This window comes from Glycine soja, chromosome 17, assembly GCF_004193775.1.
Source record: "Glycine soja cultivar W05 chromosome 17, ASM419377v2, whole genome shotgun sequence".
Taxonomy (NCBI): domain Eukaryota; kingdom Viridiplantae; phylum Streptophyta; class Magnoliopsida; order Fabales; family Fabaceae; genus Glycine; species Glycine soja.
Genome location: NC_041018.1, coordinates 5,953,890 through 5,971,205, shown reverse-complemented (window position 1 = coordinate 5,971,205; position 17,316 = coordinate 5,953,890). Strand labels below are relative to the sequence as shown.

Sequence of the window (17,316 nt, the reverse complement as noted above, 5' to 3'; positions counted from 1 at the left end):
TCTACTGGAGATTGCTAAATTGGTTGTATGTAGATAGGCATTTTGGTTAGACATTTGTTAATAAAATGAGAGAAAATTGAGCTACTGGAGCCGGTCACATCTGGTCACCTGCAACTTGAACCATCGACTCTAATACCAATTGTTGGGGAGATTCAAGGGGTACACCATTTGGACCACAAGCCACCACATAAGGAAGCCTGACACCACACTCTAACCCAAAATCTTAAGGTTCAGGTTTATGGGTCTTTTCCTCACTTATATGGTGCTCAACTTTTTCACTTCTACCCGATGTGAGATTTCACCTCACACTTGTAACCCAACAGTGTCGGGTGTCACCGCCGACAAAAACGTCGACGCTCACATTCTCCACACCAAAGGTGGCAACAAGATCCTCGCCACCTTCTGGAAACACCCTTTTGCCAGGTTCACCTTCGTGTACTCTCACGGTAATGCCGCTGACTCGGGTCAGATGCACGACCTCTTCATCGAGCTCAGAGCTCACCTCCATGTCAATATCATGAGGTAAAAACCTTCTCTTTTCTTCTTCTTTTGTCGTCTCCAATTTGTTGTGTTTTTCTTCTCTGTTGCATGTATGGAATCAAAAAGTGTGGCTTTGGACATGCTTGTTTATGTTTCTACTCTCAGGTCCCTGTCTTCAACCTCCACTAAAATATTCTGTTTGTACTATTTGATTAAAAAAAAAGTTGCTACATATTTTATAAAAATCATAATCATGTCTTAAGCTTGCACAAAACTTGTTGGTGTTTAACTTTGTATGCAAACTCATGCATAATAGTAATATATTTGCTTCACTTCCATCTTTCTCTTATTCTTTTGTTCTTTTTTAATGTTTATTTTGCTAGACTTTGCAGCTTATAAGGTATTTAGTTTAGAAATTTTTAGAAGCGTGAACAAAAGCTCTGTCTGAATTTTCTTTGAACTTTGTTTTGTGTATGCAGCTATGACTATTGAGGATATGGAGCATCTACAATTAAGGTATGTCACTCACCTGATTTCCTTTTTTTTCTTGTGCTTTTTTGTTTCATAATGAAATTTTATTTGAACTATGTTTGTGATTATTTCTTTAACTGTGGGAGCCATCTGAGTTCAACATGTATTACGACATACAGGCTTTATATAATTGTTTGAAGAATGAATATGGAGTTAAGCAAGAAGAATTGATTTTTTATGGCCGATCGATTGGAAGTGGACCCACACTACACTTGGCTTCTAAGTTGCAGAAGTTGAGAGGTGTTGTTCTTCACAGTGCCATCCTTTCAGGGATAAGGGTCTTGTACCCTGTCAAGATGACATTTTGGTTTGACATTTTCAAAGTAAGTTTTGCTTGGAGAGTTCTTCATGATTTTTACACTGCCGTACTCTTTGGTGCTGAACTTTGTAGTAACAAAAATTCCCTTTTACCATTTCAGAATATAGACAAAATTCGACTTGCCAACTGTACGGTGTTTGTTATACGTGTTAGTATATATTTCCATTTCTGTTTTAATCAACTTCTGCACTTCTGTTTCTTTTTGTGCTTAAAATTGATAAACAACTTCTTTGTTGATCTTCTGTCCTGAAGTGATTGTCTTTCTTGTTTTCCTAGCTCTGGCAATGAGTTGTTATAGAGGCTTGGTTGAGCCCTGAATTAAAATAAAAAGATTGATAGTGCAGATTATTAAGTTAATTCATCATTTAGTTGAAACACTAGTTTTAAAAAAAGATTGCATGTGTTCAATAATCTGAATGTTTGATTGCATATGTAACAAAACGCAAAGTGTCAAAAGTGCTTAAAGATTCTGCTGTCTTCAGCCTTAACACTAGGTTATATTAGGAGGCTGATTTTGTTGGACTTCAATTTTTTTTTTCTCCCACTACAACATGCCATATAAATAAAGAAGTCTGTGTTTAGGAAGCCTGATGGTGTTTTCATCTATGATGGATAATTTTCCTATTATCAACAAGTATTAGAATAATTTTGACACATATTGCTGTTGCTTACTTAATAGAGGGCGAGCCCTGGTGCAGCGGTAAAGTTGTGCCTTGGTGACTTGTTGGTCATGGGTTCGAATCCGGAAACAGCCTCTTTGCATATGCAAGGGTAAGGTTGCGTACAATATCCCTCCCTCATACCTTCGCATAGCGAAGAGCCTCTGGGCAATGGGGTACGCTAGTTTATTGCTGTTGCTTACTTGCATCATACTTTCCTTCTGTTTGAAGAAAGTCTTAAAGATTATGTTACCTCGATGGTAAAATTCTGACTCAGTTTCTTAAAAGCAATAAAGCAGACAAATTATTGATGCAAAGTGCAATAGGTTTTGGAGTAAAAACTGAAACAAAACTGCAGACAGCAGTTGATATCATTTCCAATTTTCATTGTATTACTCTGTTTTTTGCATGCTACTTCAAGTTACAGAGCAACCTGCACTTTGAATACAGATATAAAATGTGTATATGCTGTGCACGCTCAGTGGAAGGTTGATAACTTGATATTCTGATTACATCGTATGATAAGGCTAGTAGGCTACTAAGTATTGTCAGTATTTATTGAATTATCATATTTGTATCTGTGTAAGCATAGGTATATGAAATGTGCCTTTTCCAAATTATTCTTCCTTTATGTTTTTGAGCTATTTTATTTCTTGAGTATGCCATTATGTTGGTATAGAACGTGGAAGTAGCCTGCACTTATTTTCCTAATGAGGAATATTACAAAGATGTTTAACAAATATTTGGTATTTATCTGTTTCTACATATCCCCTTTTTATTAATAATATTGATAGAACAGGTAACCTAACTTTTGTGGCGCTTAATAACAGATAAAGACAATGGTAGAATGTTTAATTGTATGCATATATTTTTTTTCGGTTTGCAAACCTTGTTGGTTAATGTTTGTCTAATATTCGGTGAAAGATGCTTTTTCCATGCTACTATTGAAGATACTACCTCGTGACCAACCAAAATTTATATATATATATCGTCTCCTAAAGGATTTGGAGCCACATAATGGAAGGAATACTAATTTTTTTTTTATATTCATATATCAAGCCAACAACATAAATATTACAATGATTTTCAGAGCATCAATACATCTTTACATTTCTCATGGTTGTTGTTTGTTAACCTGTGACCTCATTCATTGAAGCAGGCCAAGCAACATATAGCATAGTAGTCATCATTGTAAATGGAGCCAATTTTGAAGGAGAAAATTAAATATTCTTTAGAACACATGATGATTTTCTGCAACTTCTATGTTACTTAGTGTTCATTAATTCAGTTTTCCAGAAGTCCATAATCCATACAAAACAGCTTAGCTGGCATGGTTATTTGTCATCTAGTAACATGTCGTCTTTTTTATGAATTAATATGATTCATAATTTTGTCTGTCTGCCAATGGGACTGACTATGTGCAGGGAACAAACGATGATATTGTTGATTTGATCTCATGGCAAGCGATTGTGGGAACTCTCTGAGGAAAAATGTGATCCCTTGTGGGTTAAGGGTGGGGGTCATTGCAACCTTGAAACATTCCTGGAGTACATTAAGTACTTGCCCAAGTTCATTAATGCAATGGAGAAAGTTTCGATTCTCGTTAGGAAAGTTTCAACTCATATTTTGGATAAAAGCTCATTTCTTGTAATTTTTGTTCCAATCATAATTTAGAAGTTCTCAACTAAAGAAATGAAAAATAATTATTATAGTTTATTGCTAAAATTAACTTGTCTATTACTAACAAATGATTGTTAAAATGTTTTTTTTTGTCCGCTTTTCCTAAACACGTTTGTTTCTATCATCGTCATCTCCAAATATACCCGTTAGTCGTTACCAAATGTGCATATTATTGGCGCGTGCATGCGGAGACTCATGGTTTTTCGAAGCTGATTTTCGAGACTGATTCAAAGACCTTGAGTCTTTTAGTGTGATTCATATTGACAGATACGCGAATGGAGTTGCAGACTGTTTTGCAAAGTTTGTTGTTTCTTTGTTTTATGCTGATATTTCCTTTTACTTATGTTCCTCTTTTTGCTTATGATGCTTTGATGCATCATGTTTACGAGCATGTTTGATCTATCATTCAACTTGATGTATGTATACGAATTCTACGACAAAATTCAACAGTTCAACAAAAACTGAACTAAAAAAACAGGATGTAAATATTTTTGCAAAAGTCTTTTTGCTACCAAAATACATTCGCAATGATAAACCAAACATGCACATAAGTTATATGGTTGGGCCGTTGGGGCCTTAATCTAGTTTTTCTTGTTTTGGGATGCTTTTCCCACTCCAATTCAAAGCTAAAATTAACTTTTATATATAAATTAAAAATCATCATTTATGCAAGTTAATTGAAAAAAGATTCTATAAATTAATTTATACATAAGTTAATTTTAATTTATGAAAAAATTCATTATATTTTTTTTTATCCTTGAAGTATTTCTGAAAAAATTGATTCAAACATATCCTAAATTATGTCCATACATGTGAGACTACACCCCCAGTGTAAGGATTTAGATCCTTTAAGGTGAGAAAGAGAAAATAATTAATTTTTTAACATGTAAATGATTTATTGAGCAGGTATCATAATATTAATTATAATTTTCTGTTAATTGGTTGAAATTATTTATTTTATTTTTTAAAATAATTTGTTTACTTTAGAGAAGCCTAATTCCTAATGTATGGAGAGAAATCCTTATAATCCAAAGAATAAGAATATAGTCGTGAAGGAAAAAAAAAGTGATATCTTTAATGAGATAAGTAAAATCTCTTATTCCTTGATTGTGAATAAATTCGTTCAATTAAGATTCTTTGGTACAAAGTTCAATTAAGATTTAATTTAAGCGTTATATATAATAAAAAAAATCAAGATTTAAGTGTCTTTCAGAATATGAACCACAATAAAATTCATGAAATAATACAGTATCTCAATTATCAATACATGTCAACAAATAATAAAAATAGAAATATGTTAAAACGAATGTAGTAACATTTCCCATTCTCAGTATTTCATATCCGTCTCACTCCCAAGTCCTAAAGGTGCATATCCGACATGCATAATGGTAATGTTTTTCTTAACGTCTAGCATGTAGAAAAGTCAAAATAATGTTAGTGCTCCCCAGCATTTGGAATTCGCTTAGATATCCTTTTCATTTCTGTAAATTAGTGTTTCTTTTCGTTAATATAATTTTTTATTTTTTTTATTTTAGTTATTACAAAATATATTTATTTTATTTTCCGTTCTTAAAATATTTTAGATAATATTTTGAACAGTAAAAAAATGTTTCGATCTGTGAAAAAAATTATTTAAACCACTTTAAAAACAAAAAAAAAAACATACTCATAAACTCATTTTGTAAGGATTAAAACAAAAAAAATTGCAAAAAGAAAATAAAAAAATACTAAATTATAAAAACGAAAATTATATTTAAACTTTTAAATTATTTTGGTGGTGCAATGTCTAATATATCATGGGACATCAAAAGGAGAGAATAGAATATATATATATATATATATATATATATATATATATATATATATATATATATATATATATATATATATAACTCGTGTTTGTCTTAATTATGCTTCTGTCCATTTCTAATGTTCATTATTGATTTTTAACCCGGCATTTAAGAATACTAATCATAAGACATTAAACTTTTAATACAATATTAATTATTATCTTTTTTATTATCTCTTATATTTATCTATTTTTTAAGTATTATACATATTTATCATAAATGAGAAGGAAATAATAATGTATGTTATATTAAAAAGTTAAAAATATAAAAAAAAAAATATAATTATATTTTTTTACTTGTATACTCTCTTCCAAGATGGACAGATAAAAAGAAATAAAGATAAATATATTTAAAGATTTAGTTAATGAAAATTTAATATTAAGATAGAAGTGAAAATATGAGTTTATTACTTGTGAGATATAAATTTGCTTGAACTATTTAAAAAAATAGAAATCATATTTTAGGGATTGAGTGTGTGAGGGAGAGGAGCAATTTGACTATTGAGGAACTAAGCAAGGTCAGAGGCAACATGATAGTAAGTGGCAAATAGTGGTTTGTGCCCCCCACCAAAGTGCATTTGGATAGAGGTCTTGTCTGCACCTCTGGCTTGTTCCTAATCCCCTTCCCAACCAATCATAATTCGTAACGTCATGGGGGTCTCGGATTCCCCACCTTCCTCTGCTTCTTAGGACGGGCAAATGTACCTCTTGATTCCTATCCTTTCTTTTTTATTCACAAATAAAAATGCCTCAATTCCACATCACAATCCCTTTTGTTTTCTTTCTTTCTCATGCAAAACTTATTGCCTCACTTAACTGTTTAGCTCTTGTTTTTAAAGTGGTACGTCCAAAAATTATCATTATCCACCCAATTTTGAGCTAAATTTGGGTGGTAGAGCGAGAGAAATTGAAAGAAAACAAAATAAACAATGAAATTAAATAATAAATGTGATAATTGATTTGATAAAAAGGGGGGAGGGGGGAGGGGGGAATATATATATGATAACATGAGATGGAAGAGAAAGTAAGAACATTTTTATAATAACCCTAACGTTAAAATTACACTTCAAACATACACACACACGAAAAAATAGATATCATCATTGGATGCACTGTACAGCATTGAATGAAAGGAATATCTTCTTGTATTCTTTGTCCTTGTAGTTAAGCAAGTCACACAAAGTTGCTATTGCCTATTATGATTGTAGGGTTGATATTACTTGTTTTATTTATATTTCAATTTTTAAAAAATGGCACGTGGATGAAAAAGAAATATTCTTTTTCTTTCTTAATTGTTACCTTCTTTTATAAGCTACTTCTAATTGGAATATAGGAATGGAAACAAGTAATTTAATCTATAAATTGAATCTAAGAATGTTGGGATCTTTAGAGTTTAGATGATGTTCCTGATCAAATAAGAAGTTTGCCTAGCATTTGCATGATAGTAATCTTATCTGTTTATTATTTTCTTTCATCTTATCTACCCTAAACTTTTGTCTTAAAAAGTTTGGGTGCCATGCTATAGCTTTGAGAAGTGATTCCTTGATTGACATAGGTCCTCAATCATTCAGTATTTGACCACTTACCACAGGATGAGTCTCCCAACAGTGTACCACTGCCACCTTTCATGGTCGACCATGATAACCTTTTTCATTTTCTTGCTAAAATTAATGTTTTAGCGGGAGTATCACGGTAGTATGGTACAACTAAGACTACAAAATGCCCTAATTGAGGAAAGTTGTTTGCACTGCATATATAGCTTGACTTTTGTGGTACCTAGATTTCAATCTTTCTTTTTTGACTGTCTAATATATAATAGGGGTTTATTCACGCACATGTATCACTTAATAACTTCTTGCAAAATACAAATTTAACATGTCTAATTATTAAATTTTGTGATATTATTTCTGATCATCATATACTAAATTTTGAATAAATTAAATTCATAAATGTGTAAACAGTTTTTATAATTTCAACCATATGGTCCTGATTTTTTAAATTAAAAAAAATATGTCTTGATAAAAAAAAATATGAAAAAGTGTCTTAATTTTTTTTAATATTTAGATAGAATTTGTTTCTTAAAAAAATATAAAAATATTTTTTTTGTGAGTAAAAACAGTTTAAATAAAAAACTATTTATTTTATTTAAAAAAACATTTTTTAACAAATAAATTAAAATAAACGGATCATGTATCAATCACAAGATTTACTAATTTCTTTTCATTTATTTTGAAGACGCAAAAAGAAAAGGGGCCCACAAACGCTTCAATTAGAAGTGGAAACGTAGTGAGAGGTGTTAAGGAAGATCCATTATTCCGATTTTGAGAGAGAAAGACAAATATATTGTACAGGATTTTTCTATCTCTTACACTGTTTTGATGCAGGTGATCGAAAATGAAAAAGAAAAAACAAAATTATGTAATAACAATATAAAATAATTATAAATAATTATTCAATCATAAATTATTATATAATATATTTATTAATTTTTATAATAATTATTTTAAAAGTCATATATAAATGGAGATTTATGAAAAATAATATTTATTTCATTTATTTTCAACTGTAAAGACTACTTTTTATATTTATGAACATAGCTATATTTTTTTAGAAGCTTAAAATAAGTTTTTGATCTTTTTAAAAAAAATAGTATTTTTTTTAAAAAAAAAGTCTGATGACCATTTGAAAAGTGAAAGCATCTCCTAAATAAAAAATCTATATAAAAAATGAAAACAAAGTAACTTCTTCTAAGTTCTAAAGCAAAGAAGTATGTTCTGTTTTTGTTTTGATCCAAATTTAGTAGGCGAGAGATGCAGTGACGGTGGACAGTGGTGACTCAAGCACCAACGAAAACGACACAATGTTAAAGTTAAGAATAAAAGAAAAAAAGTTCCTCCTAGGCCACGGGCCATCCTGGAGCGTTATTCGCACGCACATCTTCCCCCAAAGTTACCCATAGCTTTGTCAACTGTTTATTTGATGTACCAAAAAAACTAGTTGCTCCTTCTCGTAATAGAATGATTCTCTTAAATAAAGTTTTTGGAAGAAAAATAAAATAAATATAATTTCTTAGAATTATTTTTTTTACAAAAATAAAAAATACTATATTAGAAGAATTAAAAAATATTTAATTCTTTATTAATTTGTGTTTGCAAATCAATATGATATACTCGTAGAAGGATAATATGACAATGTAAAAAATATATTTTTATATATCAAATAAGAAAAAATAAATAATATACAACAATTTTGTACTATTATCTAATTATAACTTATAAAATATGATAAGTTTGTTAATATTAATAATAATTACAAATTTAAAAGTTATAATAAGAAATTAACGTGCATATATATGATCATTAAACTCATCAAATAATTAATAAGTAAAATTTTTTGACAATATTTTAAACAAAAAATATTATAAAAAATAATTAAATTTATTATCCATTCATGTAATTTGGTATTTTTTTCATTTTAATTATTGTAAAATATGTTTATTTTGTTTTATTTTTTGTTTTAAAGCATTTTTTGAATAATAAAAAAATATTTTAAACAGTGAAATAATATTACCTAAAATACTTTAAGGAGAAAAGGTAAAATAAATATATTTTGTAATAACTAAAATGAAAAATATTTAAGCCAAAAAAATTGATTGAGAATGGATGATTGCTTATATCAAATGTTGGATTTGATTGGTTATATACGCACTATTCAAATCAAAAACTTGGAAACTGATGGGCAATGGCAATGGGGATTGTATTGAATTTCAGCTTTATGCATGAGCGATGCCGTACCAAACTACCAATGAATCTTATAGAAGGTTTTATTGAAAAAATAAAAAGGATAAGCTAGGTGCATTATTGTCTTCAGCGTTCACAGCAGCTAATTAACAACTAATTAAAGATAAAGGCTAATTATGTTCTGTTGGAAGAAAAAGTTAACGACAGATAGAGAGCAATGCCATTGTCAGCAGACAAAGAGAAAGATACTGTCACTGAAAAAAAAAAATTGAGGACATGACATTATTTTGGTCTATGTATGAGTCTGTAAATCTAAATATGGCAACACAATTTAATGTAAAAAGCAATCTCAAACATAATCATATTTGAAGTTGACCATAATGATTTGGTGTGAAAACATTGGTAATTATATGCAATTAACGTCTCAATTAGTCTGAAAGCAGCATCTTAACTTGAAAAACACATTTATCATAACGAGAGATATGATTAAAATTCTGTGCATGATTGTTAATTAATTAGGAAGTATTTGTCAGTATAGAGAATAAAGGATGTTTTAATATTTTTTTTTAAATGATATAAAAATATTTTTTTATCATAAGAGAAAAAAATTAGTTTTCATATATTAATCATAAATGTTTGTTAGTATAAAGAATATATTAATCACAAATTATTTTAAAAAGATAATGACTAATTATATTTTATAATATTTCCCAAAGTTTTTATTTTTAATAATTTTACTACAAATATAGTTAATTAAAAATGAAATATTATCTTAGTAGGAAAATTCACATTTTTTTATTTAAAATGCGAGCATTTAATGTAATTATATTAATTATTTAATTTAATGAGTTTAATTTTATAATAGCGTAATTCGGTAAGTCCACAGAATTTGAAAACTGATGATGCAAGTAAATATTGGATCATTAGAAAATAATGAAAACTTTAATTGATCATTACATAAGAAATTAATTACCTTCAATGCATGTGTTTTTTTATTGGTTGATCTATATGTTGAAAGGAAAATATTTATATTGTGTGGGTTTAAAGTTTTTGATAAATGTTAGTCACTATTTTTAATGGAGATTATTTCGTACTAGTACCATGATCATTAAAAAAAATTAATTATTTGTAGTTTTTAATAGGAGTATATCAAAACACAACATGATTTTATTTCTCCTCACTAGAATATAAATTGAGAAAATATAAGATTATCTCAATGATTGAGAAAGAAACTTGTAAAGAGAAAAGTGAAAAAGAGGATATGAGTTCAAATCTCTTTCCCTTACACTTCTCATAAAACTAACAAATTAACATGGGTTGATAAAAAAAGGAAAGACATTTTTTGTCTTTGCAATTTAATGGGTTTTTTTTTTTCATTTTTACTCTTTCAATTTTTTTTCATCTTAGTATTTGAAAAATGTGATTGTTTTGTTTTTTTCTTAAAGTGTTTTAGATAACATTTTTTTCACCATTTAATGTACTTTTTATTGTTTTATCTAAAATACTTTAAGGCCAAAAAATAAAATAAATATATTTTATAAGTACTAAAATGATTTTCTTTAGGAAGAAAATGAAAAAAAAATTAAATTGTAAGAAAAAATATTTAAACCTAAAAAAAAGTAAAAGATAAGGTGATAGTCATCTTCTCTTCAGACATACTCTATTGGTTGAAGAAGATCACTCATCATTATTTTTAGTATAATACATCATTGATTGCATAAATATTGCATAATAATTTCTAATCAATTACTTTCTCTATCTTTAATTATAAAATTATTTTAAAAAATATTTTTTATAAGATTATTCTCTAATTTTAGATATATTAATTATTTTTTCTTATTTAGCCTTACTTAATTATTATCTCTCTAAACATTAATGAAAAGTAATCATAATTCTGAAATAATAATATAATTAATTAACTAATTGAATGTGATTAATTACTTACTTTTTTTAAAGAACGCGAATTAATTGTAAATGTTTTATAATTAGAGATAAAAAAAAAGTATTATGAACTCAAATTTTTATCCAAATTTATAAATCCGTGATAACTCAACGCCATCTAAATCTTAGAAATTTTGGTATTTTGTTTTAGAGTATTGAAATCTAGAATTTTGATTGAAGATTAAAAATAAAGTTTGCCCAACATACATACGGTTATTATGTAAATAAAATCCATCTAACTCATGCTTGTATTTAACCTTAATAATACTAAAACAATATAATTTTTTTTCTGATCATAATATTGATATTAAGTAAACTTATAAAAAAAATAATGACTAATTCTCGTTGAGATTAAAAGCGTACATAAGATAATTATTTTCTTTCTAATTTGATATATTTTATATTTAAGTCAAATTCAAATTCTAAATCAATTGATTAAATAACATAAATTATTATTGCTAAAAACATCATTTATGTATGGGAAATGTCGAGTAAAACCTCATTTTGGGCATGTATGAAGTTAAAAAAGGAGAGAGAAAAAGAAAATAGTAAATATAATAAGTGATGTAGTAATAAGTAGGGAAATAAATGGAAAAGAATGTGGTTTAATGAATATAATTACCTACCCAAATTAGGTCGTTTTAACATATTTTACACACGAAGATATCATATCAGTCAATCTCCTAGACTTAGGTGGTTTTGTTGAATATAAAAAGGGTAAGCCAGGTGCATTATTGTATTTGTATTCAGCATTCACACAGGCAATTAACAAATAATTAAAGACAAAGACTAACTCTGTTGTGTTGGAAGAAAAAATTGAACGACAGAGAGAAGATCAATGCCATTGGCCGCAGACAGAGAAAAAGACACTTTCACTGAAATTATAAAAGAATAAAGATTTGTGTTTTGTATTTTTATGTTAAATCCCTCATTGTTTTTTGGCAGTCACTATCATAGTTCAATTTGTGGTGTTAGTTTTGTTTTGTTACCCTTCCTCTCCAGCCTTTTCTTGAGTTTCTCTCTCTCTCTCCTTTTTAATTTTAAATAATTTGTTTGTCTGTTGCGTGAAAGAGGCCCTGAAAACAAGATTTCTGTAGTCAAGTTTGGAGCTTTTTGCTCTGTGATTGGTGTGTTCTCCAAACAATGCATAATTCTTCATCTGGGTACTTGGTTCTGGTTTAATATGGGGGTGGAAGACCGTTTTCCGGTGGGTATGCGTGTACTTGCCGTTGACGACGACGAAACGTGCCTCTCAGTGTTGGAGAACCTGCTTCGCAAATGCCAGTATAATGGTTAGTCACTTTTCCATTTTAATTCACTCAATTCGATTCTACATTGGTTTTACTTGTCATCTAGTGGTCATGAATTGTTGCATGATTTGTTTTCTTGTTATTCTCTTCCCATGTGAAGTTTTAGACACATGGATACTTTGTGGTTGGCAATTTTCATTGTTATTCAAAATTTCTTTCTTTGCAAGTCGGATGTTCTTTCTTTATTCTCCCAAAAATGAAATTTTTTTCTCTTACAATACTGAAGATTTTTTTAAAAATGTTTTTATTGTGTTGCTACATTACTTTTATAACTAAGAATCCTGCCATAATTCTGATTAAGCGTCTGACAATTACACTCCTTTGTCTTATCTCACATCTGATTTATATGTTTGTTTGTTGCAGTTACTACAACTAATCAGGCAATTAAGGCGCTAGACATGTTGAGGAAAAACAGAAACAAGTTTGACCTTGTTATTAGTGATGTGAATATGCCAGACATGGATGGGTTTAAGCTGCTTGAGCTAGTGGAACTTGAAATGGACCTACCAGTTATCAGTAAGCTCAAACACTTCTGTCTTGACATTCAATCAACTTGAGGTTTATTCTCTTATTCCGAGATTGTTGGTATTTAACCAAAGAAATCTTTCCAAATTCCATTTGATTGTTTTTTGTTCTTTTCAAGTCTAGAGAGAAATTCACGGGTCTCAGAAACATGTGCCATCTCACAGTAATGATATGGACTTAAACTCTTGCGTTTTGTGTCTGTGTGTGTGATCTAGTGTTGTCAGGATACGGTGATAAAGAGCGGGTCATGAGAGGTGTTATACACGGCGCTTGTGACTACTTAACGAAACCGGTTCGAATTGAAGAGTTACAGAACATATGGCAACATGTAGTGCGAAGGAGGATTGATAGCAAGGATAAGAATAAGACTGCAAGTGAGGGAAAAGCCTGCAGTATGGCTGGTAAGCTTGCAAATGAGGAGAAAGCCTGCTATATGGCTGGGGAATGTAGTCAAGCCATGGCATCAAAAAGTAATGCCGACCAGAATATAAAACTGGGTCAAAAAAGGAAGGAACAAAGCGAGGATGAGGAAGAGGAAGAATATGATCAAGAAAATGAAGAACCCTCAAATCAGAAGAAGCCTCGTTTAGTTTGGGATGCCGAGTTGCATAGGAAATTTCTTGCTGCGATTAATCATCTGGGAATTGACAGTGAGTTTGTGATAAAGAATATCTACTTTTCTAATTTTGCTTGACTTGAGAACATGGAATTATAATGTATGTTTATTTGGCACCTTAATGTGGATTTTGTAGCTCCTAACGTGAGGTTTCAACTGTTATTGCAGAGGCTTTCCCCAAGAGAATACTGGACCTGATGAATGTTGAAGGACTTACACGAGAAAACATAGCAAGCCATCTGCAGGTATAAACTCTAACTTTCCAATTTATCATATGCCCCTTTGGTTTCAATTCCGGGGCCTATTGAAGGGCGTAATTTGCATTTTGAACTGGACAAATAATTGGAGTGAGAATGTTTTAGATCTGATAACTCATTAAAAGTTTAACAATGGTAATTTATGATATATAAGTGTGCATAATGAACAACAATTTTGTTCTAGATATAAGCTTATGCAGTCATTTTGTATTGCAGAAATACAGACTCGGTCTCAAAAAATCCACTCAACAGCCTAGCATGGTTGCTACGTTGGGTAATAGTGATCCTTACCAGCAGATGGATTCAATAGAAGGCTTTCGCACTTTGTCGGGATCAGGAGGAATGATAAGCACCACACTACCATCATATGCATCTGGTGGACTGTTTTGTAGGCTGAACTCCCCATCTGGCTTGAGAGGAATTAACTCTTCTCTTCTTGTTCAGCCTGTTCATTCTCAAAACATTGATAGCAGGTCCATAAAAACACTTGGAAACATGCAGCTATCCATGTTTTCTGCAAATCAAACCTCAAGTTTATTACAGGGCATTCCAACATCAATCGATGGTAACCAATTTCAGCAGAATAATTGTTCAATTGGTATTAGGAAGTTGAGTCCACTTGATGATTTATCAAGTGGATTTAAAGTTTCCTCTGGTTTCTCAAACAGTAGAGCTACTGTTAGAAATCCAAATAATTCTCTACATGGTCTCTCAAATAATCATTTACTTTTACAAGGAAATTCCCCACCAACACATAATTCTGGAGCATTCGGAAATCACTCTTCTCTTGGAGCTGCTTCGGTGAAAACACAATCCTTTGACCCTGGCATCTGTGAGTTGGGTTATAATCGGTGTAATAAAAGCTGGCAGGGAACAACTCAGATATCTAAGTTTCCTGCCAATACTTCTGCAGTCAGTAACAATGATCAGCTGGCTCAAAATAACTTGAACTTTTCCTCATCCACTTTTTGCAGTGGGAACAGCCCAGTTGATTTTTCTTCCACTAGTGTTGTTGCTCCTCCCTTGGAGGATGCTAGAGGTAAGCTACGATGTCAAGAAGGCTTACTTGAGAATATCTTACTGACATCATGTTACACCCAGCATCAGAGCTGGGAAGCAGATAACCGGGGTTGCAACAAAGAAATGAGTCAAACTTTCAACACCATAAAGTCTGTCTCTCCTAATGGAGACACTAGTTCCTTAGGACATAGTTTAGACCAAAACAATACAGTTAGCAGCAAGAGAATTGATGTATCTTTGGTTAATCCATCAGTCACGCAGTCTAGTGAAGATGAGAAATTCTATTCGATGGAGTCAATTGATGGCTGCATTTTGCAGAGCATGGAGTCCCAAGAAGATCTCATGCAGAATACTTTTGAGTCGTTGGATGACATAATGAGTGAAATAACCAAACAGGTATGATCAAATATTGTTCTTGTAATTATGTTCAGTTTAGCCATGATATCCTCAGGTTTCAACTCCTTAACAGATTATATATTTTTGTTTGTGCTGTGAGTGTGGAGGGCTATACTTACGATGTTTTCATAATTCAGTTCCATTTTTGGCCCAAATTAAAGCATTCAACGGTTGTTCTATTTGCATCATTTCATGAAAAATGCTATGATGCAGGAGCAAAATGCCATTATGTTGATGGATGGAGAAATGGAGTTTGATGCTTACCATGTTGGATCATGCATTTGATTACTTCTGATTCGCCACGAGCATGAAAATCGCTAAAGTTACTACTCTCCTGTCCTGGAGTCTTTCATCGTGCAGTATCGCATTGATGTAATTTCTGTTTCACTAATAGTGTGTGCTACTTGTACAGTAGTAATTGCATCAAATTCTCCACTCTCTTGATGATCTTTTTATATAAATAAAACAACGAGTTAACTTCTTAGTATTGGGTTCACTTGCGATTATTTGAAAGAACGGAATTTACTTTACGCTTGTTTTTTTTACAATGAAAATGTGGTACTTTTTCACTTATGCCAAATTCAACAAAATCTCTTCATGAATGTTTAATAACATGAGAGTTAGAATTAAATTCGAATAAAATTCTACTCTCGTAATCTGTTTTATGATCTCAGTGAGAAACGAATCAATTGGTCACTAAGTCAGTGAATAAAATTCTCAAGCTACCCATTGTTATCTGGTAAAAAAAAAAGCACAAGTAATTAAAACTATACGCAGTTATCTTATTTGGCAGTTGTCAGACTTGGGCCTGAGAATGGAAACTGTCATTTACAAGTGTGTGGCTCTGCCGTGCAACCATTCTAAAATTTGCCGAACTGGAACATAACTTCAAGCAGAAGATATCATTGATTCTCGCTTTTAGCCATCTAAATATAACTTAAGTGAAACACTGTACTTTTCAAACTCGGGTAATCATTTTTTTCGAGTAATGGTAATTGCGTACGACTACTTCTGCATATGTCACGAAATAACATTGTGCCCCATCACTATTTCTTCAGAATGATCCAAATTATTCACGTGGACACATTATTACATGATATAATTTTCCGTTTAATTTTGTTTACTGGCGATTACTTTCTACCTTCGTTCCCTGAAGGTTTCTATAAGAAATGCAGCATGCCACTTTTCTAGTATTTGATTTTGTTTCATAAAGGCCTTCAACTAATGGAAACTACTCGATTATTTATATCTTGATATGGGAATTGCACGTGCCTTGACAGAGATTGTGAAAGGTAGGCTGGTAAGAACATCATTAACATCACATCCAAATTGGACTTAGATTCTCTCCAGCTGGTTGCACCATCCTTGAGAGAGTGAGAGAGTTTCACTTTCACTCACTTATCTCATATTTAGTGAAGGATGATACAGCTGCAGAAAAGAGTCTTGACTCTTGAGGGATAAATTAGGTACACAAGAATGCCATTATAAAACGTTCACAACTCTTGAGGGAAATATTTCAGAAATGAAATGTCAATGTCTTGTATCTTGTTTTAGTGCTTTACAGACCTAGAGAACACCCTCACCCACGCCCCAAAAAAAGACCCTCTTCTAAGAGGAGCCTTACACAAGAAGGAACAAAATCCTTAATAGAAGACATCAATGGTTGTGTATAAGGAATTGGCTGTTCCTGAATGTTGCTTAATGAGAGCAATCAGAGTCCTTCACACGAAGTCTATCATTTTTATAAGATTTGGATGAGCTTGATGTTGATTAACATATTATGATGTGGAATCATATCCAATAGTTAGAGGTAAGAACTAAGAAGTGAGTTTGTGTATTTCACTAATATTTTATGTTACACTTGGATTTTATTGCTATCATGGAGATGCGGTTGATAATTGATATGATTGCCAAATTTAACATTACTGGTTCAATCATGAGGCAGTGAACCTCCAAATGTTCAGGTAAGCTAGAAGGAGGTGGGGGCATTTGT

At 31.0% G+C, this 17,316-nt stretch overlaps 1 protein-coding gene and 1 pseudogene across 2 annotated transcripts; both read left to right on the top strand.

Annotated features, from left to right (window-relative positions):
* Positions 1-1,004: 1,004 nt before the first annotated feature.
* On the top strand, positions 1,005-3,731 carry LOC114392980 (annotated as a pseudogene).
* An 8,267-nt stretch (positions 3,732-11,998) lies between these two features.
* Positions 11,999-15,807, top strand: LOC114391430 (two-component response regulator ARR10-like). 2 transcript variants are annotated; one of them, XM_028352440.1, is made up of 7 exons: positions 11,999-12,491; positions 12,873-13,025; positions 13,250-13,684; positions 13,819-13,895; positions 14,124-14,472; positions 14,644-15,323; positions 15,537-15,807. In XM_028352440.1, the coding sequence occupies exons 1-7, from the start codon at positions 12,383-12,385 to the stop codon at positions 15,606-15,608; spliced, it is 1,875 nt and encodes a 624-aa protein (XP_028208241.1). In that variant the 5' UTR covers positions 11,999-12,382; the 3' UTR covers positions 15,609-15,807. The 2 variants fall into 2 exon arrangements, with proteins under 2 accessions (XP_028208241.1, XP_028208240.1); XM_028352439.1 differs by having other exon boundaries at positions 14,124-15,323.
* Positions 15,808-17,316: the final 1,509 nt, after the last annotated feature.

Excerpts from the sequence above, each read along its gene's own strand:
- LOC114391430 (XM_028352439.1), top strand. The coding sequence starts at position 12,383 with ATGGGGGTGGAAGACCGTTTTCCGGTGGGTATGCGTGTACTTGCCGTT. Across the intron at positions 13,685-13,818 it reads TAATCATCTGGGAATTGACA|AGGCTTTCCCCAAGAGAATA; the intron begins GTGAGTTTGTGA and ends CTGTTATTGCAG. Across the intron at positions 15,324-15,536 it reads TGAGTGAAATAACCAAACAG|GAGCAAAATGCCATTATGTT; the intron begins GTATGATCAAAT and ends GCTATGATGCAG.